Source organism: Pristiophorus japonicus, chromosome 3 (genome assembly GCF_044704955.1).
Source record: "Pristiophorus japonicus isolate sPriJap1 chromosome 3, sPriJap1.hap1, whole genome shotgun sequence".
In the NCBI taxonomy this organism is placed as follows: domain Eukaryota; kingdom Metazoa; phylum Chordata; class Chondrichthyes; family Pristiophoridae; genus Pristiophorus; species Pristiophorus japonicus.
Window position 1 is genome coordinate 261,803,718 of NC_091979.1, and position 24,732 is coordinate 261,828,449.

At 42.4% G+C, this 24,732-nt stretch overlaps 1 protein-coding gene across 9 annotated transcripts in view; it reads left to right on the plus strand.

The window, feature by feature from the left end:
* The window catches only part of ablim1b (actin binding LIM protein 1b), a 569,062-nt gene that overhangs the window by 525,129 nt on the left and 19,201 nt on the right, over window positions 1-24,732 (plus strand). For 7 of the 9 annotated variants that reach the window (XM_070876584.1, XM_070876581.1, XM_070876585.1 and 4 more), the window contains 5 exons: window positions 5,140-5,187; window positions 14,652-14,789; window positions 18,484-18,572; window positions 19,743-19,872; window positions 22,855-22,919. In XM_070876584.1, coding sequence (XP_070732685.1) covers window positions 5,140-5,187; window positions 14,652-14,789; window positions 18,484-18,572; window positions 19,743-19,872; window positions 22,855-22,919 — 470 coding nt within the window. The remainder of the gene's footprint in view (window positions 1-5,139; window positions 5,188-14,651; window positions 14,790-18,483; window positions 18,573-19,742; window positions 19,873-22,854; window positions 22,920-24,732) is intronic. The other 2 variants (XM_070876586.1, XM_070876587.1) reach the window with 1 other exon arrangement.

Below are 24,732 nucleotides of genomic sequence, written 5' to 3' on the forward strand. Positions count from 1 at the left end.
TCCTGTCTCCATCTCTCTTCACAGATTCTTTGGATGCTATTTTTCAATCTATGCTTACACTTACAAAGCAAGCCTATGCAGGCACTCACTGACACAGGCACTCTGTAGAAAGTGTGGGTTGCATACAGATCACCTGACTGCTTTTACAATGTGGTTATGTATAAAAGGCATGTTGACATCTATTGGGATTCGCAACTATCCAATTTGGTCTGGAGATTTCTAAAAATGGATTTGAAAAGATCGTGTTTTTTAATAGGAATCCAATTCTTCGTTTTATATTGTGCCGGCATTAGTTTTTAAGATTTTGAAAGGTTTGAATGAATGTTCAGCAACAAACATTAAAACGCGAGCCATAATCCCTATCCTGCCTCTGTCCCTTTTTGGATATGGCAGAAAACAGCAACCTAATCTCTATCCTGCATCTATCTTTATATCAAAACTCATATAAATGGTGCACACTGACCTCACCTGGTGGTCTGTTACTGAGCCTGGTCAGCATGGAGCAATACTGCAGCAGCAATGTCTGTGAGGCAAATAATGGACTACACTTAGAGTGCTTGTCAATACTTGTACATTAAACACTCTATTGGCCTGGATCTGTCAACTGACTGCACACAGATTTAAAATAGGTCTTTGTAAACCATTTTTATGTACAGTGAAGATGCATCAGGGTCATAGGAAAATCAGAAAATCCTAAACTGTTATTGTAGATCCCTGAACTAAGTTATGTGAATGTGAATGTGAATATTAGCAATATTTAAATGTAGGCTGACTACAATGTAGATGTGCAGGTCTCTTGTAGATCTGTTCTATAAATGGACACAAAGTATGGCGCCAAAAGACTACTATTTACAAACACGTGTAATTAATAAGAATGTAAGGCACACATGGTAAATAGAGATATATTGCTCATAGGACAACTCATTCAGTATTGGCTGTTTGAGACGGAACTGCAGTCGTGGTCAGATGTCTGACACGCAGAAGTAAAGGGGAGCTGATATTAAAGCTATAGGATGAGTGGTGGACAAGCCTCTGACTCATTAAAAACTGATTTACTTTGTCTCACACAAGTCATGTAACAAAAATGCTAGAAACATAGAAAATAGGTGCAGGAGTAGGCCATTTGGCCCTTCGAGCCTGCACCGCCATTCAATGAGTTCATGGCTGAACATGCAACTTCAGTACCCCATTCCTGCTTTCTCGCCATACCCCTTGATCCCCCTAGTAGGAAGGACTTCATCTAACTCCTTTTTGAATATATTTAGTGAATTGGCCTCAACAACTTTCTGTGCTAGAGAATTCCACAGGTTCACCACTCTCTAGGTGAAGAAGCTTCTCCTCATCTCGGTCCTAAATGGCTTTTCCCTTATCCTTAGACTGTGACTCCTGGTTCTGGACTTCCCCAACATTGGGAACATTCTTCCTGCATCTAACCTGTCTAATCCCGTCAGAATTTTAAACGTTTCTATGAGGTCCCCTCTCATTCTTCTGAACTCCAGTGAATACAAACCCAGTTGATCCAGTCTTTCTCGATAGGTCAGTCCCGCCATCCCGGGAATCAGTCTGGTGAACCTTTGCTGCACTCCCTCAATAGCAAAAATGCCCTTCCTCAAGTTAGGAGACCAAAACTGTACACAATACGCCAGGTGTGGCCTCACCAAGGCCCTGTACAACTGTAGCAACACCTCCCTGCCCCTGTACTCAAATCCCCTCGCTATGAAGGCCAACATGCCATTTGCTTTCTTAACCGCCTGCTGTACCTGCATGCCAACCTTCAATGACTGATGTACCATGACACCCAGGTCTCGTGGCACCTACCCTTTTCCTAATCTGTCACCATTCAGATAATAGTCTGTCTCTCTGTTTTTACCACCAAAGTGGATAACCTCACATTTATCCACATTATACTTCATCTGCCATGCATTTGCCCACTCACCTAACCTATCCAAGTCACTCTGCAGCCTCATAGCATCCTCCTCGCAGCTCACACTGCCACCCAACTTAGTATCATAGAAAATGGTACAACAAAATATTGATTTGAGCAGATCAGCTGGCAACACGGGCAGAGGTAGGCTTTTGGAATAGTGCAGTAATTTTTGCTGGAACTATACATTGAGAAGGTTTACATGACAAATGGGGACCCTAATGGTCCTGTGAAAATGTATTAATGTCACCATATAAATTCACAGAATGAGAATCACAATCTATTCATATAAATTCTTTTCATATTCCGCAGAATGTTATCTGATGAAAGCAAATTGTGTCTCAATTGAATTCATTCTTTGTTTTCCTCCAATTTTCCCCTCTTGTCATGATAGTTCTCGGGTTAGGGTATGGTCCAGCTTTCCTCCAGTCGCTCCCCTAAGTGGCCATTCTTTCTTGACGGTGAGTGTCAGCAGCATATTCCCCACCGAGGGAGGCATCAAGGCCAGGCAAAAACCTGTCCTCACCTGACATTCCCACGCACACACCTTGCAGTGCAAATTTTGGGTGGCATTCAGGAAAGGTAACCTCAGCTAGGTTATCCCCTCCCCAGTTCAGGGACACACAGGCTGATTCCGGCAGCCCAGTATCGCCTGATTGAGATCAGCTAACAGATTAGGAACTGAGACTGGCTCCTTCAGATCTGGATGCCTCAGTTCCAAAATCAGGATTCATTATTCCAAGGAAAGCTATTGTATGTGTAGACAATTTTGCATGAGAATGAGATAACACTCGAGAAGACACAGAGGAGATTCACGAGAATGTTGCCAGGACTGGACATTTTTAGCTAAGAGGAAAGATTGGATAGGCTGGGTTTGTTTTCTTTGGAACAGAGGAGGCTGAGGGGAGACTTGATTGAAGTTTATAAAATTAAGAGGGGCCAATATAGAATGGATAGGAAGGACCTATTTCCCCTAGCAGAGAGGTCAATAACAAGGGAACATAGATTTAAAGTAATTGGTAGAAGGATTAGAGGATGGTGGGGGTCTGGAACTCACTGTCTGAAAAGGTGGTAGAGGCAGAAATGCTCCACATTTAAAAAGTACTTTTTATATGCACATGAAATGCCGAAACCTACAAGGCTGTGGACCAAGAGCTGGAAAGTGGGATTAGGCTGGATAGCTCTTTTTCGGCCGACACAGAGAAGATGGGCCAAATGGCCTCCTTCTGTGCCGTAAATCTCTATGATTCTGTGATTCTATGAATTGAGAACTCCTTAAGCTGAAGAATGGAGCTGTGAGAACACGCTAGGGCCAAAGCTAGAAAACTGCAAGACTTCACAAGCAGAGTCACTGAGACATAATGAACAGACAGGCTAGTGCACAAGATGCTGTTGAGTCTCTGGATAGTTTGTTCGTGCCGTAGTATCAAATTTGCATCCTCCAAAATCCACCCATAAAATAGAAACTCTTGACCTCCACAAGGACCAGTTCCTCTGCCTGTCTCAAGAAAATTAAGTATTTCCCTGATTTCTTCTGGTGAAATATAACCAGATGATATCAAAACTTTTCCCACCTGCAGACAGCAACATGAATTAGAATAATCAAGTGATGATACAGGAATGGATACGGTCTGTTTGAGTTGGCAATGATGAAGTAAAATGACCATAAGTATAGGTCCTCGTGTTTTATTCCCCATTCTGACACACAGTTACTTCCCCACTAGAAAGTACTACTTCCAAATTGAAAACAAAATTTGACAAATTTTCTTGGCACATCCGTGCACTGAATTGATTAACTGGAAGGATGCAGGCACACTAAAGAATCTTGTGTCGTTGTTTCAGATCTCTCCCAGCTCTTTGCGTTTTCTGTGTGTTTTATGTTCATTTGGCATATCAGCAACAATGAGGCTGCAATGCTGCACGGCCCAGTGTTCTGCTTCGAGCAGTTTATTATTGAAGTACATCACTCATGATCAAGTTTGTGAGACTTCTCTTAATGAATAGAGTGTAGACTGATAATCCCAAATCATATCATTTGTTGATCTTAGTTCCTGCCAGTTAGAGCTGGAAAGATAAGATTTGTATCAGACTATTTTAAACTTGTTGACTTTGATCTACTCAAGCACTGCTTCTGAAACTCAGAGAGCTGACAAACATACAAGTGCTAATGATTAAGATGTTGACTAATTTAGAACAGTGTCCAATCAAACCTCCTTCTAACTGAGTTCACCGTTGTTGTACTCACATTGACCTTGCCCAATGACACAATGGCTGCCGAATAAAATAATACTTGCCCTACGCAGTGACACGCTAAATCTGGCTGGTGTCACACTGACCTGGTTTAATGTCATACCAATGTTGCAAAGTACGAGGATGTCTTGTGCTGCACTGAGCATGCCCAGCAGCATTCCAAGCCCAGCCTGCACCATGCAGACAATTCCCAGTTACATGCTGAGCCTGCACTTTACAGTACTGTTCCTGCCAAATGTTGTACCAGCCCTGCCCAGTGATTTAATGATCCTGCCTGATGCTGTACTGAGCTGGACCAGTTACATACTGAGCCCATCAGGTGTTGTGCTTATCCTGTACAGTGACACACTGTACTAACCCTGCCTAGTGCGATAATGAGCCTGTCTTGATGCTAGTCCAAACTGACCACAGCCTATTCCATTTCAAACGATGATGGCACTCTTCACATTTAATGCACGTCAGTGATCCTGAATATATTCATATAAATCTCTGGTTAGGAAGAGCATAGGTTACTCAGCGTCATTCTTAATTAAATTGTGTTTTGATTTCTACCAGTAAAATGGCAATGCTCAATAGATAGCACTTCAAACAGGATGTGGGCTGAATAATGTACTTAAATGAAAAACTTTAGAAGCAGAAACTCTGTGTGGCATACAAAGCTTCATGTAAAAAATAGAAATCTCAATCATAAATTGTTGCCATTATCCTTGTTCTGATTATTTATATATTGAAGTATTTGCAGTGTCGGTGTCTACACAAGTGTTTTGCTGTGTTGCTGAAGCTGATTGTTTGGCATCTCTATGATGCAGACTAACGTGTCACATTGACGTTTGCCCTTATTTGTGTTGCATCCTGTATTAGATCACTGTGCCTTTTCAGCTTTGCTTAGTATTAATATCAGAAAGCATTCATTTTCCAATAACATTATGTAATAATTAATAAGCTGTTTAACTTTCTTTCCACAGACCAAGGGACCAATATATACAGAAAGCCTCCTATCTACAAGCAATATGGTATAGTTCCTTTCTTCTTTGTTTTTGACTTCTAATAACTTGATATATTATTACAGTGCTGAATTCTCTTCTCTACTCTGCCCCCAAAAAATAGCTAATTGAATGTATTTTGCCTGAGATATTAGCTCTGGTGAAGGTTAAGAATCTCTTGCTATGTTAGCTGCTCAATAAGATGATAGTTGAAGTGATTTGTTTCCCGGTCTGATCTTTATCCCAGAATTAACCAAAAGTCAAATCCAGTGTGAAGAGTTTCAGTCATTTTCAATGAAGAGTAATACTTTTGTCCACCTCAGCTTAGGCTGCTTCCCTCTCACCAGTCAAGTGGTGTTGGCAGTCCTGGAGAAGTCTGGAGCCTTCTTGAACACTGACTAACCTAGTAAGGACACTGCAGACAACATGAAAGTGGGCAGGATGGAGTATTAAATACAGAAACATTTTTTGGAGAGAGTAGCCATACTCGATAAGATAATAGTGAAGTGATTTGCTTCATGGTCAGATGGTTATGAGACCATGGTGCATTTTCTTTTTTACTTTTCACCAGTGCTGGAGAATGGACATCTTTTCCATTTTGGATCGGGTGTCAGCATCAAGCATCAAAAGAGCATCTTACTGCACCAGTGTGAATGTTTTCCATTTACATGCTTGCTACCTAGTTATTGTCTCCCTGGGTAAGATTAATAATTCAGTCTAATTATGGACAGCTTGTGGTCTAGGCCCAAGCTCACTCGGAACTAGATTGAGTTTGCCAAACTCATGTCACCAAGGGCTGACAGCCAGCAGAGGGAGGAAACTTTTATCCCACAGTCTGGGATGGATTCATACCTTGGTCCCGTAGGTGAAAGTCTAGTGTGTTAACTGGCTGCACCATTCAATATCCAATTCATCATTTTGAGAAAAGTGACTGTTTTTCATATTTGAATAGAATTGTTCATTGTACTTGTTTCCATTCATTTAATGCATGCTTCAACATTGATACCAGATCCATCTCCTTGTTTTCTCATCATTCATTTTTATTGTTTTGCTCATTTCCATGATCCTATCTCAGCCTTCCATTAATATGTGCAAGCCTTGTTTTCCCACCAACAACACTCATATTAATGTGTAAGTACTGTTTGAAGTCATGCTGCTCATTAATTTCCTTAACCTGTAGGTCATTCTAAACAAGATCTAATTAGCCTTGATGCTTCTATTCTGCCAAATGTAAATGGCAGCAGATTATTGTTACTGGAAAGTTTAAGTAATATAAACTCTTCATAGTTTACATTTAACTTTTTTTTAAAACAAATCAGATAAATTGAAGAAAAACCTCATCAGGCTTTTTCAATGTTCAATTCAAATTCCGGTTCAATTCAATTTTAAAATCTGCATTTTATCTGGAAATAAAGAGGGAAAATTCACCAATCCCACGCTCCTAGTCGCATGGAAAGGGAATGTGAATCAGCTAATCAGCCTTACAGTATTGCAGAACTACCTTTGATGGGACAGGTAGATAAGGTGGTTAAGAAGGCATACAGGATAGTTTCTTTTATTAGCCGAGGCATATAATACAAGCGCAGGGAGGTTATACTAGAACTGTATAAAACACTAATTAGGCCACAGCTAGAGTACTGCGTACAGTTCTGGTCACCACATTATAGGAAAGGTGTAATTGCACATATCATCATAGGCAGTCCCGCGGAATTGAGGAAGACTTGCTTCCACTCTTAGTATGAGTTCTTAAGTGGCTGTACAGTCCAATACGAGAACCACAGTCTCTGTCACAGGTGGGACAGACAGTGGTTGGAGGAAAGGGTGTGTGGGAAGTCTGGTTTGCCGCACGCTCCTTCCGCTGCCTGCACTTGATTTCTGCATGGTCTCAGCAATGAGACTCGAGGAGCTCAGCGCCCTTCCGGATGCTCTTCCTCTACTTAGGGCGATCTTTGGCCAGGGGCTCCCAGATGTCAGTGGAGATGTTGCACTTTATCAGGGAGGCTTTGAGGGTGTCCTTGTAATATTTCCACTGCCTACCTTTGGCTCGTTTGCCGTGGACGAGTTCCGAGTAGAGCGCTTGCTTTGGGAGTCTCGTGTTTGGCATGCAAACTATGTGGCCTGCAATGTCGATATCAAAGCATCTAAGTTCTTGGGCAACTATGGAGGTGCGGTGTTCCGGCCTGTCGATATTGGGGTTGTCCATGAGGGCCCTGACGTTCCAGGTCCCAAACTTCATGTTAGAGGAGTGGAAGATTCCTGTGCATGATTTATTTTAACGTGGGGCGGTCGTTGCACACCGACTATAACATGGGCTAAGCTGAGCAAGGTCTTGGTCCGGTGGCAAGGGGGTCCAAGATGACTGGAGATCAGGCACTGCTGTATGGGCCTAGTTGCCCACCGGGAGATGTTGGCCGCAGGCTCGGCGCTGGGTAGCGCCCTTGATGGTAGGTGGTCCGAGGCTTGGTTGGGGGCAGGCATTTGGGGGAGTCAGTGGCCCACTGGGGTTCAGAGTGGGAGGGCAGGTGGGGCACAGCCATGGTACTCACCACGTGCTGGAGGAGGAGAGGAGGCCAGGTCACCAGTGGAGAAGGAGATGTCTAGTCATTGCGGAGGGAGGGGGGGAGGCCAGCCGACCCGGTCACCGTTGAGGAGGACGCCACCTGTTGCCGCAGGAGGTCCAGCCGTCGTCGAGGAAGCCCAGGCTCTGTCATGGAGGAGAGGCCCAACTGCCGCCGGTGGAGGTGTTCTGATCGCCGCGGGGGGGGGGGGGGAGCGGGTGGGTGTGGAGGCTCGATAGCCAGGTCCAGCCACCCAGTCACCGCAGGAGGCCCAGCGGGAGGCCCAAGTCGCGCCGAGTCGCCGTAGGAGGTCCAGCCAGGAGGCCCAGGTAGCGCCGAGTTGTCCAGTCGCTGTCGCCGATGGGTGGTGTGGCGGGAAGCATTCGTGCAATCTCGTGATTGCACTAGAGAGGATACAGAGGAGATTTACAAGGATGTTGCCAGAATGGGAGAATTTTAGCTGTGAGAAAACATTGGAGAGGCTGTTTTTTTCCCCTTTGGAACAGAGTAGGCTGAGGGGAGAGTTAATTGAGGTGTATATAATTGAAGGGCCTAGATAGAGTAGATAGGAAGCACCTATTTCCCTTAGCGGAGAGGTCAATAACCAGGGGGCATAGATTTAAAGTAATTGGTAGAAGGATTAGAGGGGATTAGAGGAGAGGGGAAGAGAAATCTTTTCACTCAGAGGGCGGTGAGGGTCTAGAAGGGTGGTAGAGGCAGAAACCCTCATAGCATTTAAAAAAGACTTGAAGGGCCATAACCTGCAAGGCTATGGACCAAGAGCTGGAAAGTGGGATCAGGGTGGATAGCTCTTTTTCGATCGGCGTAGACACAATGGTTCAAAGGCCTCCTTCTATGCTGTATTTTTCTATGAACATACGACCTATGCTCTCTGAGTATGACTTCCCACTAGAAGCATGGGATTGATGAATTTGCTGAAGTATGGAAACCTTTTTTTTTTTAATTGCCTCTTCCCTAACATACACCGTTCCCTCGTGCCAGCACTCTGTTGGTGTATACAGAGCATACCAACTACTTACCCATTAACCACTCTACTGTTGCATACAGTGTTAACCTTTTAGGATTAAAGGGTTTCTTCAGTTTCCGATAAACCAGCCTTTTTCCAAGCAACTAAAAATGGTATTCTATACCACAATAGCAGTTGATTTATACCACAATAAAGAAATATATATGTTAGTCGCACAGCATAAAATAACTGATTTAATCTTATGTAATTAATGGATTGGTGTGGAAATATTATATGCCTCAAAGGATTTTCCACCAGGGGGCACTAGCAACCTGTTAGATTGGCATTGGAAAGCTGCTTTTTGTTCTGACATCTCTAAGACAGCATTAGCAGGACAACCAGACAAACTTACAATCGGACATCTATTCATGAAAGCTTCATAGAAACATAGAAACATAGAAAATAGGTGCAGGAGCAGGCCATTCAGCCCTTCTAGCCTGCACCGCCATTCAATGAGTTCATGGCTGAACATGAAACTTCAGTACCCCCTTCCTGCTTTCTCGCCATAACCCTTGATCCCCCAAGTAGTAAGGACTTCATCTAACTCCCTTTCGAATATATTTAGTGAATTGGCCTCAACTACTTTCTGTGGTAGAGAATTCCACAGGTTCACCACTCTCTGGGTGAAGAAGTTTCTCCTCATCTCGGTCCTAAATGGCTTACCCCTTATCCTCAGACTGTGACCCCTGGTTCTGGACTTCCCCAACATTGGGAACATTCTTTCTGCATCTAACCTGTATAAACCCGTCAGAATTTTAAACGTTTCCATGAGGGCCCCTCTCATTCTTCTGAACTCCAGTGAATACAAGCGCAGTTGATCCAGTCTTTCTTGATAAGTCAGTCCCGCCATCCCGGGAATCAGTCTGGTGAATCTTCGCTGCACTCCCTCAATAGCAAGAATGTCCTTCCTCAAGTTAGGAGACCAAAACTGTACACAATACTCCAGGTGTGGCCTCACCAAGGCCCTGTACAACTGTAGCAACACCTCCCTGCCCCTGTATACATGAAGTATAATGTGGATAAATGTGAGGTTATCCACTTTGGTGGTAAAAACAGAGAGACAGACTATTATCTGAATGGTGACAGATTAGGAAAAGGGGAGGTGCAAAGAGACCTGGGTGTCATGGTACATCAGTCATTGAAGGTTGGCATGCAGGTGCAGCAGGCGGTTAAGAAAGCAAATGGCATGTTGGCCTTCATAGCAAGGGGATTTGAGTACAGGGGCAGGGAGGTGTTGCTACAGTTGTACAGGGCCTTGGTGAGGCCACACCTGGAGTATTGTGTACAGTTTTGGTCTCCTAACCTGAGGAAGGACATTCTTGCTATTGAGGGAGTGCAGCGAAGGTTCACCAGACTGATTCCCGGGATGGCGGGACTGACCTATCAAGAAAGACTGGATCAACTGGGCTTGTATTCACTGGAGTTCAGAAGAATGAGAGGGGACCTCATAGAAACATATAAAATTCTGACGGGGTTAGACAGGTTAGATGCAGTAAGAATGTTCCCAATGTTGGGGAAGTCCAGAACCAGGGGTCACAGTCTAAGGATAAGGGGTAAGCCATTTAGGACCGAGATGCGGAGGAACTTCTTCACCCAGAGAGTGGTGAACCTGTGGAATTCTCTACCACAGAAAGTTGTTGAGGCCAATTCACTAAATATATTCAAAAAGGAGTTAGATGAGGTCCTTACTGCTAGGGGGATCAAGGGGTATGGCGAGAAAGCAAGAATGGGGTACTGAAGTTGAATGTTCAGCCATGAACTCATTGAATGGCGGTGCAGGCTAGAAGGGCCGAATGGCCTACTCCTGCACCTATTTTCTATGTTTCTATGTTTCTATGTATTCAAATCCCCTCGCTATGAAGGCCAACATGCCATTTGCTTTCTTAACCGCCTGCTGTACCTGCATGCTAACCTTCAACGACTGACGTACCATGACACCCAGGTCTCGTTGCACCTTCCCTTTTCCTAATCTGTCACCATTCAGATAATAGTCTGTCTCTCTGTTTTTACCACCAAAGTGGATAACCTCACATTTATCCACATTATACTTCATCTGCCATTCATTTGCCCACTCACCTAACCTATCCAAGTCACTCTGCAGCCTCATAGCATCCTCCTCGCAGCTCACACTGCCACCCAACTTAGTGTCATCCGCAAATTTGGAGATAATGCATTTAATCCCCTCGTCTAAATCATTAATATACAATGTAAACAGCTGGGGCCCCAGCACAGAACCTTGCAGCACCCCACTAGTCACTGCCTGCCATTCTGAAAAGTACCCGTTTACTCCTACTCTTTGCTTCCTGTCTGACAACCAGTTCTCAATCCACGTCAGCACACTACCCCCAATCCCATGTGCTTTAACTTTGCACATTAATCTCTTGTGTGGGACCTTGTCGAAAGCCTTCTGAAAGTCCAAATATACCACATCAACTGGTTCTCCTTTGTCCACTTTACTGGAAACATCCTCAAAAAATTCCAGAAGATTTGTCAAGCATGATTTCCCTTTTACAAATCCATGCTGACTTGGACCTATCATGTCACCATTTTCCAGATGCACTGCTATGACATCCTTAATAATTGATTCCATCATTTTACCCACTACTGAGGTCAGGCTGACCGGTCTATAATTCCCTGCTTTCTCTCTCCCTCCTTTTTTAAAAAGTGGGGTTACATTGGCTACCCTCCACTCGATAGGAACTGATCCAGAGTCAATGGAATGTTGGAAAATGACTGTCAATGCATCCGCTATTTCCAAGGCCACCTCCTTAAGTACTCTGGGATGCAGTCCATCAGGCCCTGAGGATTTATCGGCCTTCAATCCCATCAATTTCCCCAACACAATTTCCCGACTAATAAAGATTTCCCTCAGTTCCCCCTCCTTACTAGACCCTCTGACCCCTTTTATATTCGGAAGGTTGTTTGTATCCTCCTTAGTGAATACCAAACCAAAGTACTTGTTCAATTGGTCTGCCATTTCTTTGTTCCCCGTTATGACTTCCCCTGATTCTGACTGCAGGGGAACTATGTTTGTCTTTACTAACCTTTTTCTCTTTTCATACCTATAGAAACTTTTGCAATCCGCCTTAATGTTCCCTGCAAGCTTCTTCTCGTTTTTCCCTGCCCTAATCAAACCCTTTGTCCTCCTCTGCTGAGTTATAAATTTCTCCCAGTCCCCAGGTTCGCTGCTATTTCTGGCCAATTTGTATGCCACTTCCTTGGCTTTAATACTATCCCTGATTTCCCTAGATAGCCACGGTTGAGCCACCTTCCCTTTTTTATTTTTACGCCAGACAGGAATGTACAATTGTTGTAATTCATCCATGCGGTCTCTAAATGTCTGCCATTGCCCATCCACAGTCAACCCCCTAAGTATCATTCGCCAATCTATCCTAGCCAATTCACGCCTCATACCTTCAAAGTTACCCTTCTTTAAGTTCTGGACCATGGTCTCTGAATTTACTGTTTCATTCTCCATCCTAATGCAGAATTCCACCATATTATGGTCACTCTTCCCCAAGGGGCCTCGCACAATGAGATTGCTAATTAATCCTCTCTCATTACACAACACCCAGTCTAAGATGGCCTCCCCCCTAGTTGGTTCCTCAACATATTGGTCTAGAAAACCATCCCTTATGCACTCCAGGAAATCCTCCTCCACCGTATTGCTTCCAGTTTGGCTAGCCCAATCTATGTGCATATTAAAGTCACCCATTATAACTGCTACACCTTTATTGCATGCACCCCTAATTTCCTGTTTGATGCCCTCCCCAACATCCATATTACTGTTTGGAGGTCTGTACACAACTCCTACTAACGTTTTTTGCCCTTTGGTGTTCTGCAGCTCTACCCATATAGATTCCACATCATCCAAGCTAATGTCTTTCCTAACTATTGCATTAATCTCCTCTTTAACCAGCAGTTCAGATACTGCTGCAGGAAAGCACTTTGACTTTTACTAAGTATGCAAGTAGAAGTTTAAAAAAAATTATTATTTTGAACTAATTCAAATAAAAATAGTTGCTCTAAACAACACCACATGTGCTCCAAGCGTAAGATAGCAGCATTGTTACACCTCACGGTTAGATTAAACACAGAAGCCTTTTGACTGTTACTCATGACCAGAAGAACTCCTCATTAATCACTGAGCTACAGCTTTGGTTAGTTCTGAAATTGGCTGACAAGACAATTAAAAAAAAAAATGGAAACCAAGGACACCACTAAGGCTGAAAACAAAGATGAAGTAAATCAGCAAGTAGTGATGAGGGGGATTTGAAGCCTGAAGGTTGTAACTGGAAAGAAATACTGAGGGAAGTATGGATTCCACAGTTTTGATGTCCTGGGAAAGATTGAGTTAGATTTGGAGACTCCAATGAGTCTTGATTTCAACAAAGTGCTGATGTAGGGAAGAGCCCCTGAGTTATTGGGAAAGCATCAGGAAATAAGCCACCAACTGCAGCACAGATCGAGAAATTTCAGAGTAAACGAAAGGGTAAATTCACCAATCCGGTACTCTACCTGCAGAGAGCTGACTCAAAGGAAGTGTGGTTGGATAGTCAGCACTGCAGCCTTGCCTCCAACCCACAAGTGTGATTCCCTGCTGGGAGTTTGGGGTTGGAGAATTTAACATTAGATAGCCAGAAACATAGCTTTGGTACAAGGGCAAGTAGCAGTAACTTTTCAGAATGGCACTGAGCCAGATCTTGTCAGAAGTTTTGGAACGGTCCAAATTGTTCAAGAACACAATTCTGCAGCCATATATTTGTCAACAAGATCACCAACAGAACAGCTATGTTATAAACCATATTGCCGTTTATTGATTAGGCCAGAATTTTCAAGCTGATGGGTAATTTGGCAATTTGCAACAGTTTCCATCATACTGTTGCAAGGGCAATTGGGTGGTAGTTAGAAGGTTAAGGACGATCACCCTTCTTTGTAATAGGTGAATATAAGCACATTTCTAAGAACAAGGAATTGAACTAGAAGAAGATAGGGTAAATGCAGAGGCACAGATCTAGAGAACACATGGACAGATGCCATCAGGACTAGGCAAGTCAATGGAGTTCAGAGAGCAGAGGGATTGCCAGGCCTGGCAGGAATAAGATGTTAGTCAAAATGGACGAATAAAATAGCATGATGGAGTGGACATAATAAGATATAAGCAACGTCTTTCAGAGGTGGTTCATTGTTTTTTGTTCGACTAAATGAGTGCACTTACATTAACAGGTAAGCTCATTGATCCTGCACCCCCAATGAGGAAGCATGTTCAAAGATACTGTGAATTGGAGATAGGGCTGCAACACTGTATCATTGATTTTCCAATCTGCATTCCCTTCGAATGTATCTCCTCATTGGGACCCTGGGGGTTTTCTCTTAAATGAATAATGCCTTCACACTAGCCAACATCTTAAAGTAATCATTATTGTGCTTTTTATAAACAATTTCTTTTTAAAGAATTCTACACATTACACTGTACAAAATTAATGGCTATGTTCAAGTAAATTAAGATGGAGTTTGTAAATCATGTGTTAACTGTAGGCTTGCAGGCAGCAGTGTTAGGACTACTTCTAAATCTAATATATAAGCCACACATTATTCACTGAACAGCAGGTCCTACGTTATGAGGTCTCATATAAATTTTACCTTAAATGGGCTACATGTTCTTTCCATAATAGCTTATCATATTTTCTATTACAACTAACTTATTATAAAATATTTAATATGATGATTAAGTCGCAAAAGCAGTCTGGTAACTTTATGCCAAAGAAATATGATTTTTATTTGTGATGAAGAATTTTCACTAACACTACACTGATTAGCGGAGGGTACTGGAAGCCTTCATCAGGCTGGTAGGAAACCCCAGTCTACTTCAGTAACACATGCTGGGTTCCCCCTGGTTGCCACTCTAGATGCAGCTGCAATGGCAGCACAACTCAAGACAGGCGTGGAAATCATCAAATCATCCAAGTTCCCAGCCGCCCAGGCTCCAGATCCCGATCAAACCTCTGAGGTGGAGACTGACTACTGGCCAGGTCCGGGCACCATAGGTATGATAAAAACCTGGCAAATGGGCCTTGCAGTTCATTAATTCTTTTTTTAAACTTTCTGTTTTCTCAGGTCAAAGATAATAATGTAAGTTTGTCAGGATAACCTTGCCAAAACTAAAATCTTAAAGTTGACTTTTCCAGCATTTTTAAATTTCTCTTTTTTTTTTTGAAAATGCTAAAAAAAATTTAAAAGATGTACTCTAAATAAAAAAAGTAACGAATCTTAATTCACATGACTTAGCAAACAGGGTTTTCTGTTGAGACCAGCATTTTCATTGATACATTGTCATATGTCGTGAAGTCATATTGTGCAGGTGGAAGGTGGCGACTATAGTGCAGCACCATTTCAATTCTTATTTAACTGGCTTTCATTGGAACTGACTAGCTGAAGTAGATGTCTATCGCAAGGAGTAGGCAGAAATGTTCTTCACGGAAAGTGCCACTCTTAATTATCCTGCAGGCTGAATCAGACAATGGCAGCCCTTCTCTCATTTGGCACTCTATTTAACAGCTCGGTCAGCTCTCTGAAATAAGACAGTGAATATAAGTGACGAGCAGCTTTGGAACTCAGATTGCTTTCTCTCGAGATGGGAGTCGACGTTCCAGCAGCTATAGTTGTCCAATAGTCCAACATTCAAGAAGCTCGACACCATCCAGGACAAAGCAGCCTGCTTGATTGGCACCCCATTCACTTCCTCCATCACCGCCGCACCATGGCTGCAGTGTCTGCCATCTACAAGATGCACTGCAGCAACTCACCAACGCTTCTTCGGCAGCATCTCCCAAACCCGCGACCTCTACCACCTAGAAGGACAAAGGCAGCAGGCGCGTGGGAACACCATTACCTCCACGTTCCCCTCCAAGTCACACACCATCCTGACTTGGAAATATATCACCGTTCCTTCATCGTCGCTGGGTCAGAATCCTGGGACTCCCTCCCTAACAGCACTGTGGGTGCACCTTCACCACATGAACTGCAGCGGTTCAAGAAGGAAGCTCACCACCACCTTCTCAAGGGCAATTAGGGATGGGCAATAAATGCTGGCCTTGCCAGGGATGCCCACATCCCATGAACGGATTTTTAATAAAATTAACAGTTTAGCTGGACCTTGTATTCTAAAGGCTTGTATGCAGTGCTCTTGATCAAAAACTCTACAATTGCATTGGCCAGGTACCATTGTGATTAAGCTGATCACTTCACAGTGGCATGAGACCCAACAACCACACCTCAAATCAGTTCCCGCAGTGCAACGAGGTGGGATTTTCTGGTTGGAATGGCATATCTCAATTCAAGGAGTAAACTGCATTTTCTTGTAAATGCAGGAGGTGGACGGTCATTGGGAGGGTTGCTTTTGACTGTTTATATTGGTGCAGGGCCAGGTGAGCTGAAGCACTGAGACACAGTGTTCAGCAGTTCATTGTAAGCCTCCCGAGATCAGTGAGCATTGCAGGATGTCGCATTGCTCTCAACCCTTTCTTAAACACCTGACTTAAAGGGGCATTCTGTTCATAAAGCAATGCGTGATAGATCTATTTTTCATTTATGTACAAATGATGCAATAATATAATTCATATTGGAATGCATCATTTGCATTTAGTGTCATTACATTTAAAATTATGTTCTTCTGACTTATCTGTCTTGGCATTTATGAAAAAATAAGCTTTGTCAAACAGTGTTTCTCTGTGATAACACTGCCCTTTTAAATAGATCATTTTGAGGGCCAGCCTTCCTTCCTCTAATGTCCTTTTGGTGGTTCTCCTTACTTGTTGAAACTCCCATCAGGAATACTGTTACAAACAGATCATTCTAAAAGTAGAAGCATCTCAGATTTCTCATTATCATAATAGAAGTTTTCAGTTATCTGCAAATATTTAGATGGTCTGCAGTGTGAATTGATTTAAAGGTTTTTAATATTGGAACTTAAATCAATTAATGTCTGCAAAAAATTGATCTTCCATATAGTGTACAGTCCCCAAAGTTTTTCTTCCAAAAGTTTTCAACATTCTGGTTGACTGCTTCTGTACATCACCATCTCCGTGAGTCTGTCTGGTGCCAGTAAATTGACCGAATGTAATGTTTCACATGTCAATGTACTTTGTTTTTCTTTTTTTTTTGGAGGAGTTTAACAGTTTTTCCCAACTTCCTTCAAACCACTGATTTCCTTCATAAAATATGACAGCAGTGTCTCTCCAGTCTGATTAATGTGGTCGGAAAAAGAGACTGGTGAAGTTTATATAAAACACAAGCCATGTTTTATCTTGGGCCCCAACTCTTTACTGGGTCTTTAGTACTGACTAAAACAATACTATTTTAGATTTTAGCTCAGACTTTTGAAGCCAAGTTATGGTCGGGAAAAGGTGGGTTTCTGCGACCCAGCCTTTCTCCAAATTCATGAACTGTTTCAGATGTGTTCTGCAACTGTAGAAATTGTGTTTTACTTTTTTTCCATCTTCATTAACAAACGGTTTGCTCAGTGGACACCCAGCATTGTTACTCAATGCTCTTTACACACCTGAGAATATTGTATTTTACTCATCCTGACACACACTGGCATCAAACCAGTGCATCAGCTAAAGTACAGTAATTCGGCACGGTGAGAGGTGTTTTGGTGAGTCAATTGCAAATTCATCACAAACCATATTCTAACTGCACATGCCACTAAATAGCATGTTGAGTTTTATTTTGGTTGGGGGGATGCAGGTGGGGGTTATGAATTCCTTGGGGATTTTTGCACCTAATTTTGAAGCCCTGAAGAAATCAGGAAAACGCAAGACACTTCCAGGTATGTTTGTTTGGGTTTAGTGTATTTTGGATCATAAAGGGTGTTTGTTCCTTAAATTAGGGTCACTGTGTGGGTGATTCTGATATGTCTACTTCCCTTTTTATGCTGGAAAACTAGTGGTAGGCAAACAAAAATGTTATAAAACACAAGTGTGCTCATTGGCTGCCCGAGGCGAGCATGAGACTATTCATGGGTAGCCAGTGCTCTCACCTGGATCAGACAGAAGCTTTGTTTAAATTGTGGTCTCACACCCATCGTAGGACCTTGATCCAGTCTTCATGGATTAATGGGTAGGCATGCCCGCACATGTCTTGTCCATTAGACCCTGGCATTGAGCAGCGGAAACAGTGGTCCTTAAAGGGACCACTGCCAATTTTAGCTCCAAGAATGGGCCAATTTTCTTCTCTACTTTTATTCTTGTGACAACAGGAGGAGAGACTCCTTCTCCTTTTGGGCCCCACAAAAATACTCCGGCCTGCTGTCGGGCTCTGTGTTTCCTGATTGCATGCCCTTCCTGACTAGCATGCTGCCTCAGAGAGCCTGTTTAGCACGCAGCTCCCTGGCTGCATGGTAATGAGACCCAACCACCAAGATGGCTCGGCCCTCTCATGGGTGCAACAATCGCAATTGGGTGGCGCGATCACAATGCCTGCCAGCTGCCTGATTAATGCACCAGACAAAAATCGCCCCCTGTATATCTTTTTGGGGAGAAATAGTTATTAAAATCCCATGATCTAGTTCCTCTCTAAAATCTGGCCAAATAGTCCTCTCAAGGGATCTTCTCAATTGCGGCTAAGCCATCAAGATGATTGTGGACTTTGTCCCTCTTTATTTTTTAACCTGTACAAAGCCTGCCTCCCTGTCAATATATATTATCACAAACCTCTCAAGCTGTATTTTGTGACTACCAGGAACAGACAGGAGGAGAGGGACTGAGCAAGAAGAAGAGGATGAGGAAAGACTCCGACGTAGACGACTCCAGGAGGAGCAACTCAGCAAAGTATGACCGACTCGTGGTAGCTAGAGCTGTTAGAATGTGCTGTTAAAAGAATGGTATTTTTATCTCCTAGATTTACCATTCATAACATTGACGAGGTTGAAGAAACAAGGAAATGACACGCTATAACATCCACTCTACTGCTTTGTGACTGGTGCAGTATTACTAATTAGTGTGTGTGTCTTGTCTTGTCCATTGGTATTAAGCTGATGTAAAAAGAAGGCTCAGGCAATTCTGTCTGACTTTCAGCCTACCTTCAATTTGTCAGATAGTGCATATTAAGCCTATTAATTTCTGTTCAAGAACACCTTTCAGATTTATATGTATTTTTGAATTTTTTGGTTTATCTATTTATTTTTCTTTAAACAATCTGCTGTCAGTAGCATTTCTCCCTTCCTGTGGTTCAATTTAATATTTTTTGCATCATCTCTGTGATGCCATCAATGTATTTTTAATGAAAATGTACTAGTAAACCTCAGGATGCCCTCAAGCACTGTACAGCCCCTGTATGTCCTCTCGGGTGGACATAAAAGATCCCGTGGCACTGTTCAAAGAAGAGCTGGGGAATTCTCCAGGTGTCCAGTTCATCATTGATCCCTCAACCAACACCTAAAACAGATGATCTGGTTATTTATCACATTGCTGTTTGTGGGACTTTTTGCGCAAATTGGCTGCCGCGTTTCCTACATTACAACAGTTGCTGCACCTCAAATGTACTTCTTTGGCTGTAAAGCGCTTTGGGATGTCCTGAGGTTGTGAAAGACGCTATATAAATGCAAGTCTTTCTTTTTTCCCCCCCTTTTATTTAAGAATCCCCCAGTAAAATTGAGAATCTAACAAGACAGACCACTTCACACAGACTGCAACCAACCAAAATTGCTAATGTTCTCCTTCGGTATTGCTTGGGTTAATAGAAAGGAAATGGATTCTTAATCAAAATAGAATTGTTTGTCTTGTATTCCTACCCACAACATACCACTGCTCATGTTTGTACTCTGCTTGTTGAAACAGTTCAAAGTAAATTATGTTCAAAAGGGGACATTGTCCACAGGGAAAATCAAGCAGTGTATAACTAAACTCAGCACAGTAACTCCTACTTACTGAAGCTACATCCGTTGCTATTCAGAAATATTGGTTTCTTTATTTCTGTAATTATCTACTGTAATTGTATAGATCCAGTCAGGCCTTGGGAAGCTGATCCTGAAGGAAGAGCTGGAAAAGGAGAAGCAAGCTCGCTTAGCCTCTCACACTCTCTCTGCCGACCCTCAATTCAGACATCGTTATGATTCACAAGGGAATGCATGTAAGAATCTAATTCTTTCATTAAACTTGTGAGATGAATGGCTTCTTTATCAATTATTAATTATTTGGCATGAGCCTCTGCACAGCTGGATTTACAACTGTTTTTGTGTTTTATATACTTCATATTATGATGTTTTATGTAGTTCCAAGCAATTTGGTCTATATAAAACACTTTGTGGAATATTTTTAGTTAGATATCGTTCAACACACAAAAAGTATGTGGACTGTTAGGATCTTTTGATTAGTTGCAGAGACATTATTAGAAGTTAATTTAAAGAGGTTGTAGCAGCCAGTAACAGAATTTCCCAATGTTAAAAATGGCCATTTATAATCAGTGAGCCACTGCTGAAAAATGTTAGCTCCATGTTAGAAAAAAACTCCAGTGTGGATGGGCTTTGTGCTGTTTTCAATGAAGTGATGATCTATCCCAGTCTGTCAGGAGGAGACATCAAAGTGAAGGCAAGCCACATTGCACAAGAAGACACTGAGGCAGAGGGTGAATCACCCCAAGCCACTCTCTGGAACAGTAGCACTGACAGGAACTTTGGGAGCAGGTTGTCTGTCCAGCCTTTTGACAAGGTGTGAGAAGGTCTGAAAAAAGTTGTGCTATTCTGCACTTAGCCATGCACTTAGCAACTTGTTCTTTGTGTCTGCTGACATTCAGTGCATAAATTAAAGCTTCCCTAAGGCTTTGTGGGCTAGGTTGAGAATATCTAACGTACTAGCAATCATTAACATCTAACATTACTTTCCTAAATACTAATCTTCTTGAACACATCCATATTGCCTTTTTGAAAATCACTGATAATTAAGAATTTTCTGAGACTGTTGTTGTGATGGGTAATCCCCACATGACTCCGTGAGATCTGGTAAAAGGCTTTTATGAAGCATTACAATGCCACTGAAGGAAATCCAAAGTGTTAAGCCTCTAATTCTAATAAAAAGCCTTTGATTAAAAAAGCAGGCACTCAGACTGCTCTCAGGTGTGTTTTCTCTGTTCAGTTTAATATAATGCAATCACTGCATGCTTTAGTTTATTGGTTTAAGCCTGCAATCCCTGAATCTAATTACAATGAAAATTATCCCCTCACTAAAGAAATTGATGCTGCTAGCCAAAAGGCAAGTGTATTTTTTTATATATAACAGTACAATCATAAGATGGCAGGACTAACTTCAATTCTGCCTTTAGATTATATGTGGTGTACTCTAATGGAAATAAACAGTAGCAGCAGGGGGGAAAGGACACTGTGATTAATAAGGAACAGAATTCTTTAATACCGAAGATTCATGCTTCAGCCCAATCTTCAAAAGATTTCCATTGAATTTCTATCCACCCTCCAAACTAGTTTACTGTTAGCATGGGAACTAAGCAGAAATCTTTCAGAGTTGGAGCATTGGACCCCAGGAATAGAATCTACTTTTAAGGTAATCATTAGATAATTTACCTTTTGAAGGAAGGACTTTTAATACCCAAGCCAGCTCAGTAAAAATGTTTTAGAGGGCATCTTCATTTGTTCTTTAGTGGTAGGTATTGTTTTGGTGATGTTTGCTCCTCTAGGATTCCATGTCCTCTTCTGTCTCAACTCGGTTTGTTTTGGCTGTACATTGTCCCATGTTTAACTGGCCCGCCATGTTTTTATTATAGGAAATCGACAGTGATTACACTGAAAATATTATTTGGTCAATTTTCCTGTCCTCCTATTGCCTCGGTATAAGTCAGGTGGTGCATTGTTTTGCAAGCACCTGACCTCTACTGAACCCGGCAGTTTTTCCAGGCTCAGCTAAGTTAAATGTAGTGGGCAAGTGATGGATAGGACTACTGTCTAGGATAAGAACATAAGAAATAGGAGCAGGAGTAGGCCATTTGGCCCCTCGAGCCTGCTCCGCCATTCAATAAGATCATGGCTGATCTGATCTTGGCCTCAACTCCCCTTCCCTGCCCCCTGCCCGCTCCCCATAACCCTTGACCTCCCCCCCCCCCCCCCCCCCGGCCTTTAGTTCAAAAATCTATCAATCTCCACCTTGAATATATTCAATGACCCAACATCCACAGCTCTGGGGTAGAGAATTCCAAAGATTTACGACCCTCTGAGAGAAAAAATTCCTCCTCATCTTCGTTTTAAATGGGCAACACCTTATTCTGAAACTATGCCCCCTAGTTCTAGATTCTCCCACGAGGGGAATGGGTGCTTGCTTCAAAGTGGGGTGAAAAATTGTGTGCTGGTCCAGGCCAGGCCCAGGTGCCATCTGATTCTGACAGATTCTCCACCCACATTTTGCCTATTACTGTGCCAAATAATTTGTAAAAGTAACACTTACCTAAGCTAAATGGAAGTTTCTGGAAGACACTTTACAAATCTTTCAATCTGAAGGCAAAGCCCTATAACTCCAACTAATTAATGATATTATGATTCCTACATAAAACTGTGGGGAGTAAGAAAGAAAAGAAAGACTTGCAATTATATAGCATTTTTCACAACCACCAGACGTCCCAAAGCGTTTTACAGCCAGTGAAGTACTTTTGAAGTGTAGTCACTGTTGTAATTTTTGAAAGATAAGGGAGTCAAAGGTTATGGGGAGCGGGCAGGGAAGTGAAGTTGAGGCCAAGATCAGATCAGCCATGATCTTATTGAATGACGGAGCAGGCTCGAGGGGCCAAATGGCCTACTCCTGCTCCTATTTCTAATGTATGTAATGTAGGAGTAAGCTTTAAATAAGCTTCACTATGATACAAAGCATTCACTTCTCAGAGAAAATTCATCTTCGATCTCTATCTGCATCCATATATAGTACAAAATGCTGCATTATTGCTATTACTGTCATTTAAAATATTTCCATATTTAATCATCCATTTCCTTTACTTGAAAATTGGAATGCTGCTCTAGAGTTATTGATGTGGAGAATTAGCTTAAATGTATTGTTTTTGTTGCCGCCCTGTTGACCTTTTGAGATTCTAATGTAGATTTTACCTTTCCCCCTTCAGCCCTGCATGCCTCTGCCTCCAAAACTTCCTCCCTCCCTGGTTACGGAAGAAATGGGCTACACAGGGTAAGACAAGACCAGCATGCACAGCACTCTGTGTAAATGGCAAGGCAGAAATGATATCAGCTGGCATTCCTTGTTTCTGACTGAACCATTTCCTTCACCTTTCCTTTACCTTTAAGATTGTAACCCCTAACTCTGGAGGTTCATATGTACCAGCTTGGGATAGTTGGCATTGGGTTGTCAGAAGCATGTCTTAAATTCGTAATTACCTGTCAAATTTTATAAAAATTAAGCTTGCGGTGATTTGTGCACATACTATTGCTGTTCATAAAACAACTTATTAGAGTGTTTGAAAAAAAATCATTGCGATATCACAACTACTCCACAGGTAAAAGACATGTTGAGCATTTTCTGTAGTGGGCCAATATATGTTATAGAGTGAGCTACTCAATTTGTAGAATTTGGATTCACAGGAACGTTATAATTTTGAAGCTTATGCATTTGAGCCTATGCATTGCATAAAGGTTTTGGGTAGTGAAGAGTCATCTTTTATTCTAATTTATTGCTAAGAAATCAAAAAAAAGAGCAATTAGTGGTACACTTAATCAGCACACTGCCCTGTCAATTCTGGGACCTGTGTTTGAATGCAGCATAGATCAATGGGATGGAAATCCTCTCACTGTCAGGCTACTGTGGGAAATGTGTTGGCACAGTCCCAACATATCAAACTGTCCCTAATTTGGTATTAATTGCTAGTCTCACTCAGAGGGGCCACAACGATAGTTAAATTAAGAAGCGGAAAAAATTCCCCAGTGCGTTCAGGAGAGTCTTCTGGGTTTTGGGTTATGGCAGATTTTGGGGGGAATGTTTGATACTGGGAGAAGCATGCGTGGAATGTTAACCTTTTTTTTCTCAAATGTGAGCATTCCTTGCTTTTTATGAGCACAAAAATTCACCCAAATTGTAAGAAAAACAAATGAAGTCCTAAGTTGAATTCTTGAAATAAGTACGTCCAAATGAACAGTTCGGGGTTGGCCCCGTCCCATTATAGCTGCTAGGTTCACATCACTGTCTGCTTCTTATCTGCCACGTGGAAATGAAGCCTATCTTGCGCAGAAGACTACCCCAGTCACGGCTTTGTGCATTTAAAGAAAAATCCTACTTGTCCCTCAGGTCAATGCATGACTACAATTTGCCACAGTTAGTAAAATGTTGTCACAGTGTGTAAAGAAAATAAAGCAATCAAATATTCAACTGGCTCTTGAACACTAATGTTTTGTCCTCAAATGGCATGGTCCTTAACAAAGTCCAACATATGGTAATCTTGGTGGCATGGAGTGGTGGGAGACTAGTTTGATACACGACTGCTAAATTTTCAGTCTCAGCATGAAAGGTTAAGGAAAGTTTATGTCGAGTCTCCAACAAGCTGCAGTTGTGTGTCTCCTGGTGACTGACTAAAAGCAGCATTGCCAGGGGTTTGTGAGCTACCCTGTCCTCCGTGTCGCTAGGATGCACACATGTACCACTCCTATTTCCAGATAGTTAAGGAATGACAATCGTTTATAGCACATTAAACGTGGACCGAGATTAGCCCTCCTTTTCAAGCAAAGAGCTTCAGTGTTGAAGGGAATTGAGCAAGAGAGAACGGCTGTACATCTGAAGGAAAGTAATGTGTTAGAGGGATGAACAAATGAATTTGATGAGATGTTTCCCAATCAAACGTTAATTATTAAATTGGCGCGATCCCAACCTGCAAGACCATCAGCAGGCCGGGGCCAATAGAAGGAGCAACGTGCGGCGGCATACACTGCAGGGAGCAGCGCGTGCTGCTGCAGGAGGGCGGTGGTTATGAAGAGGGCGACTGGGTTTGACGTGA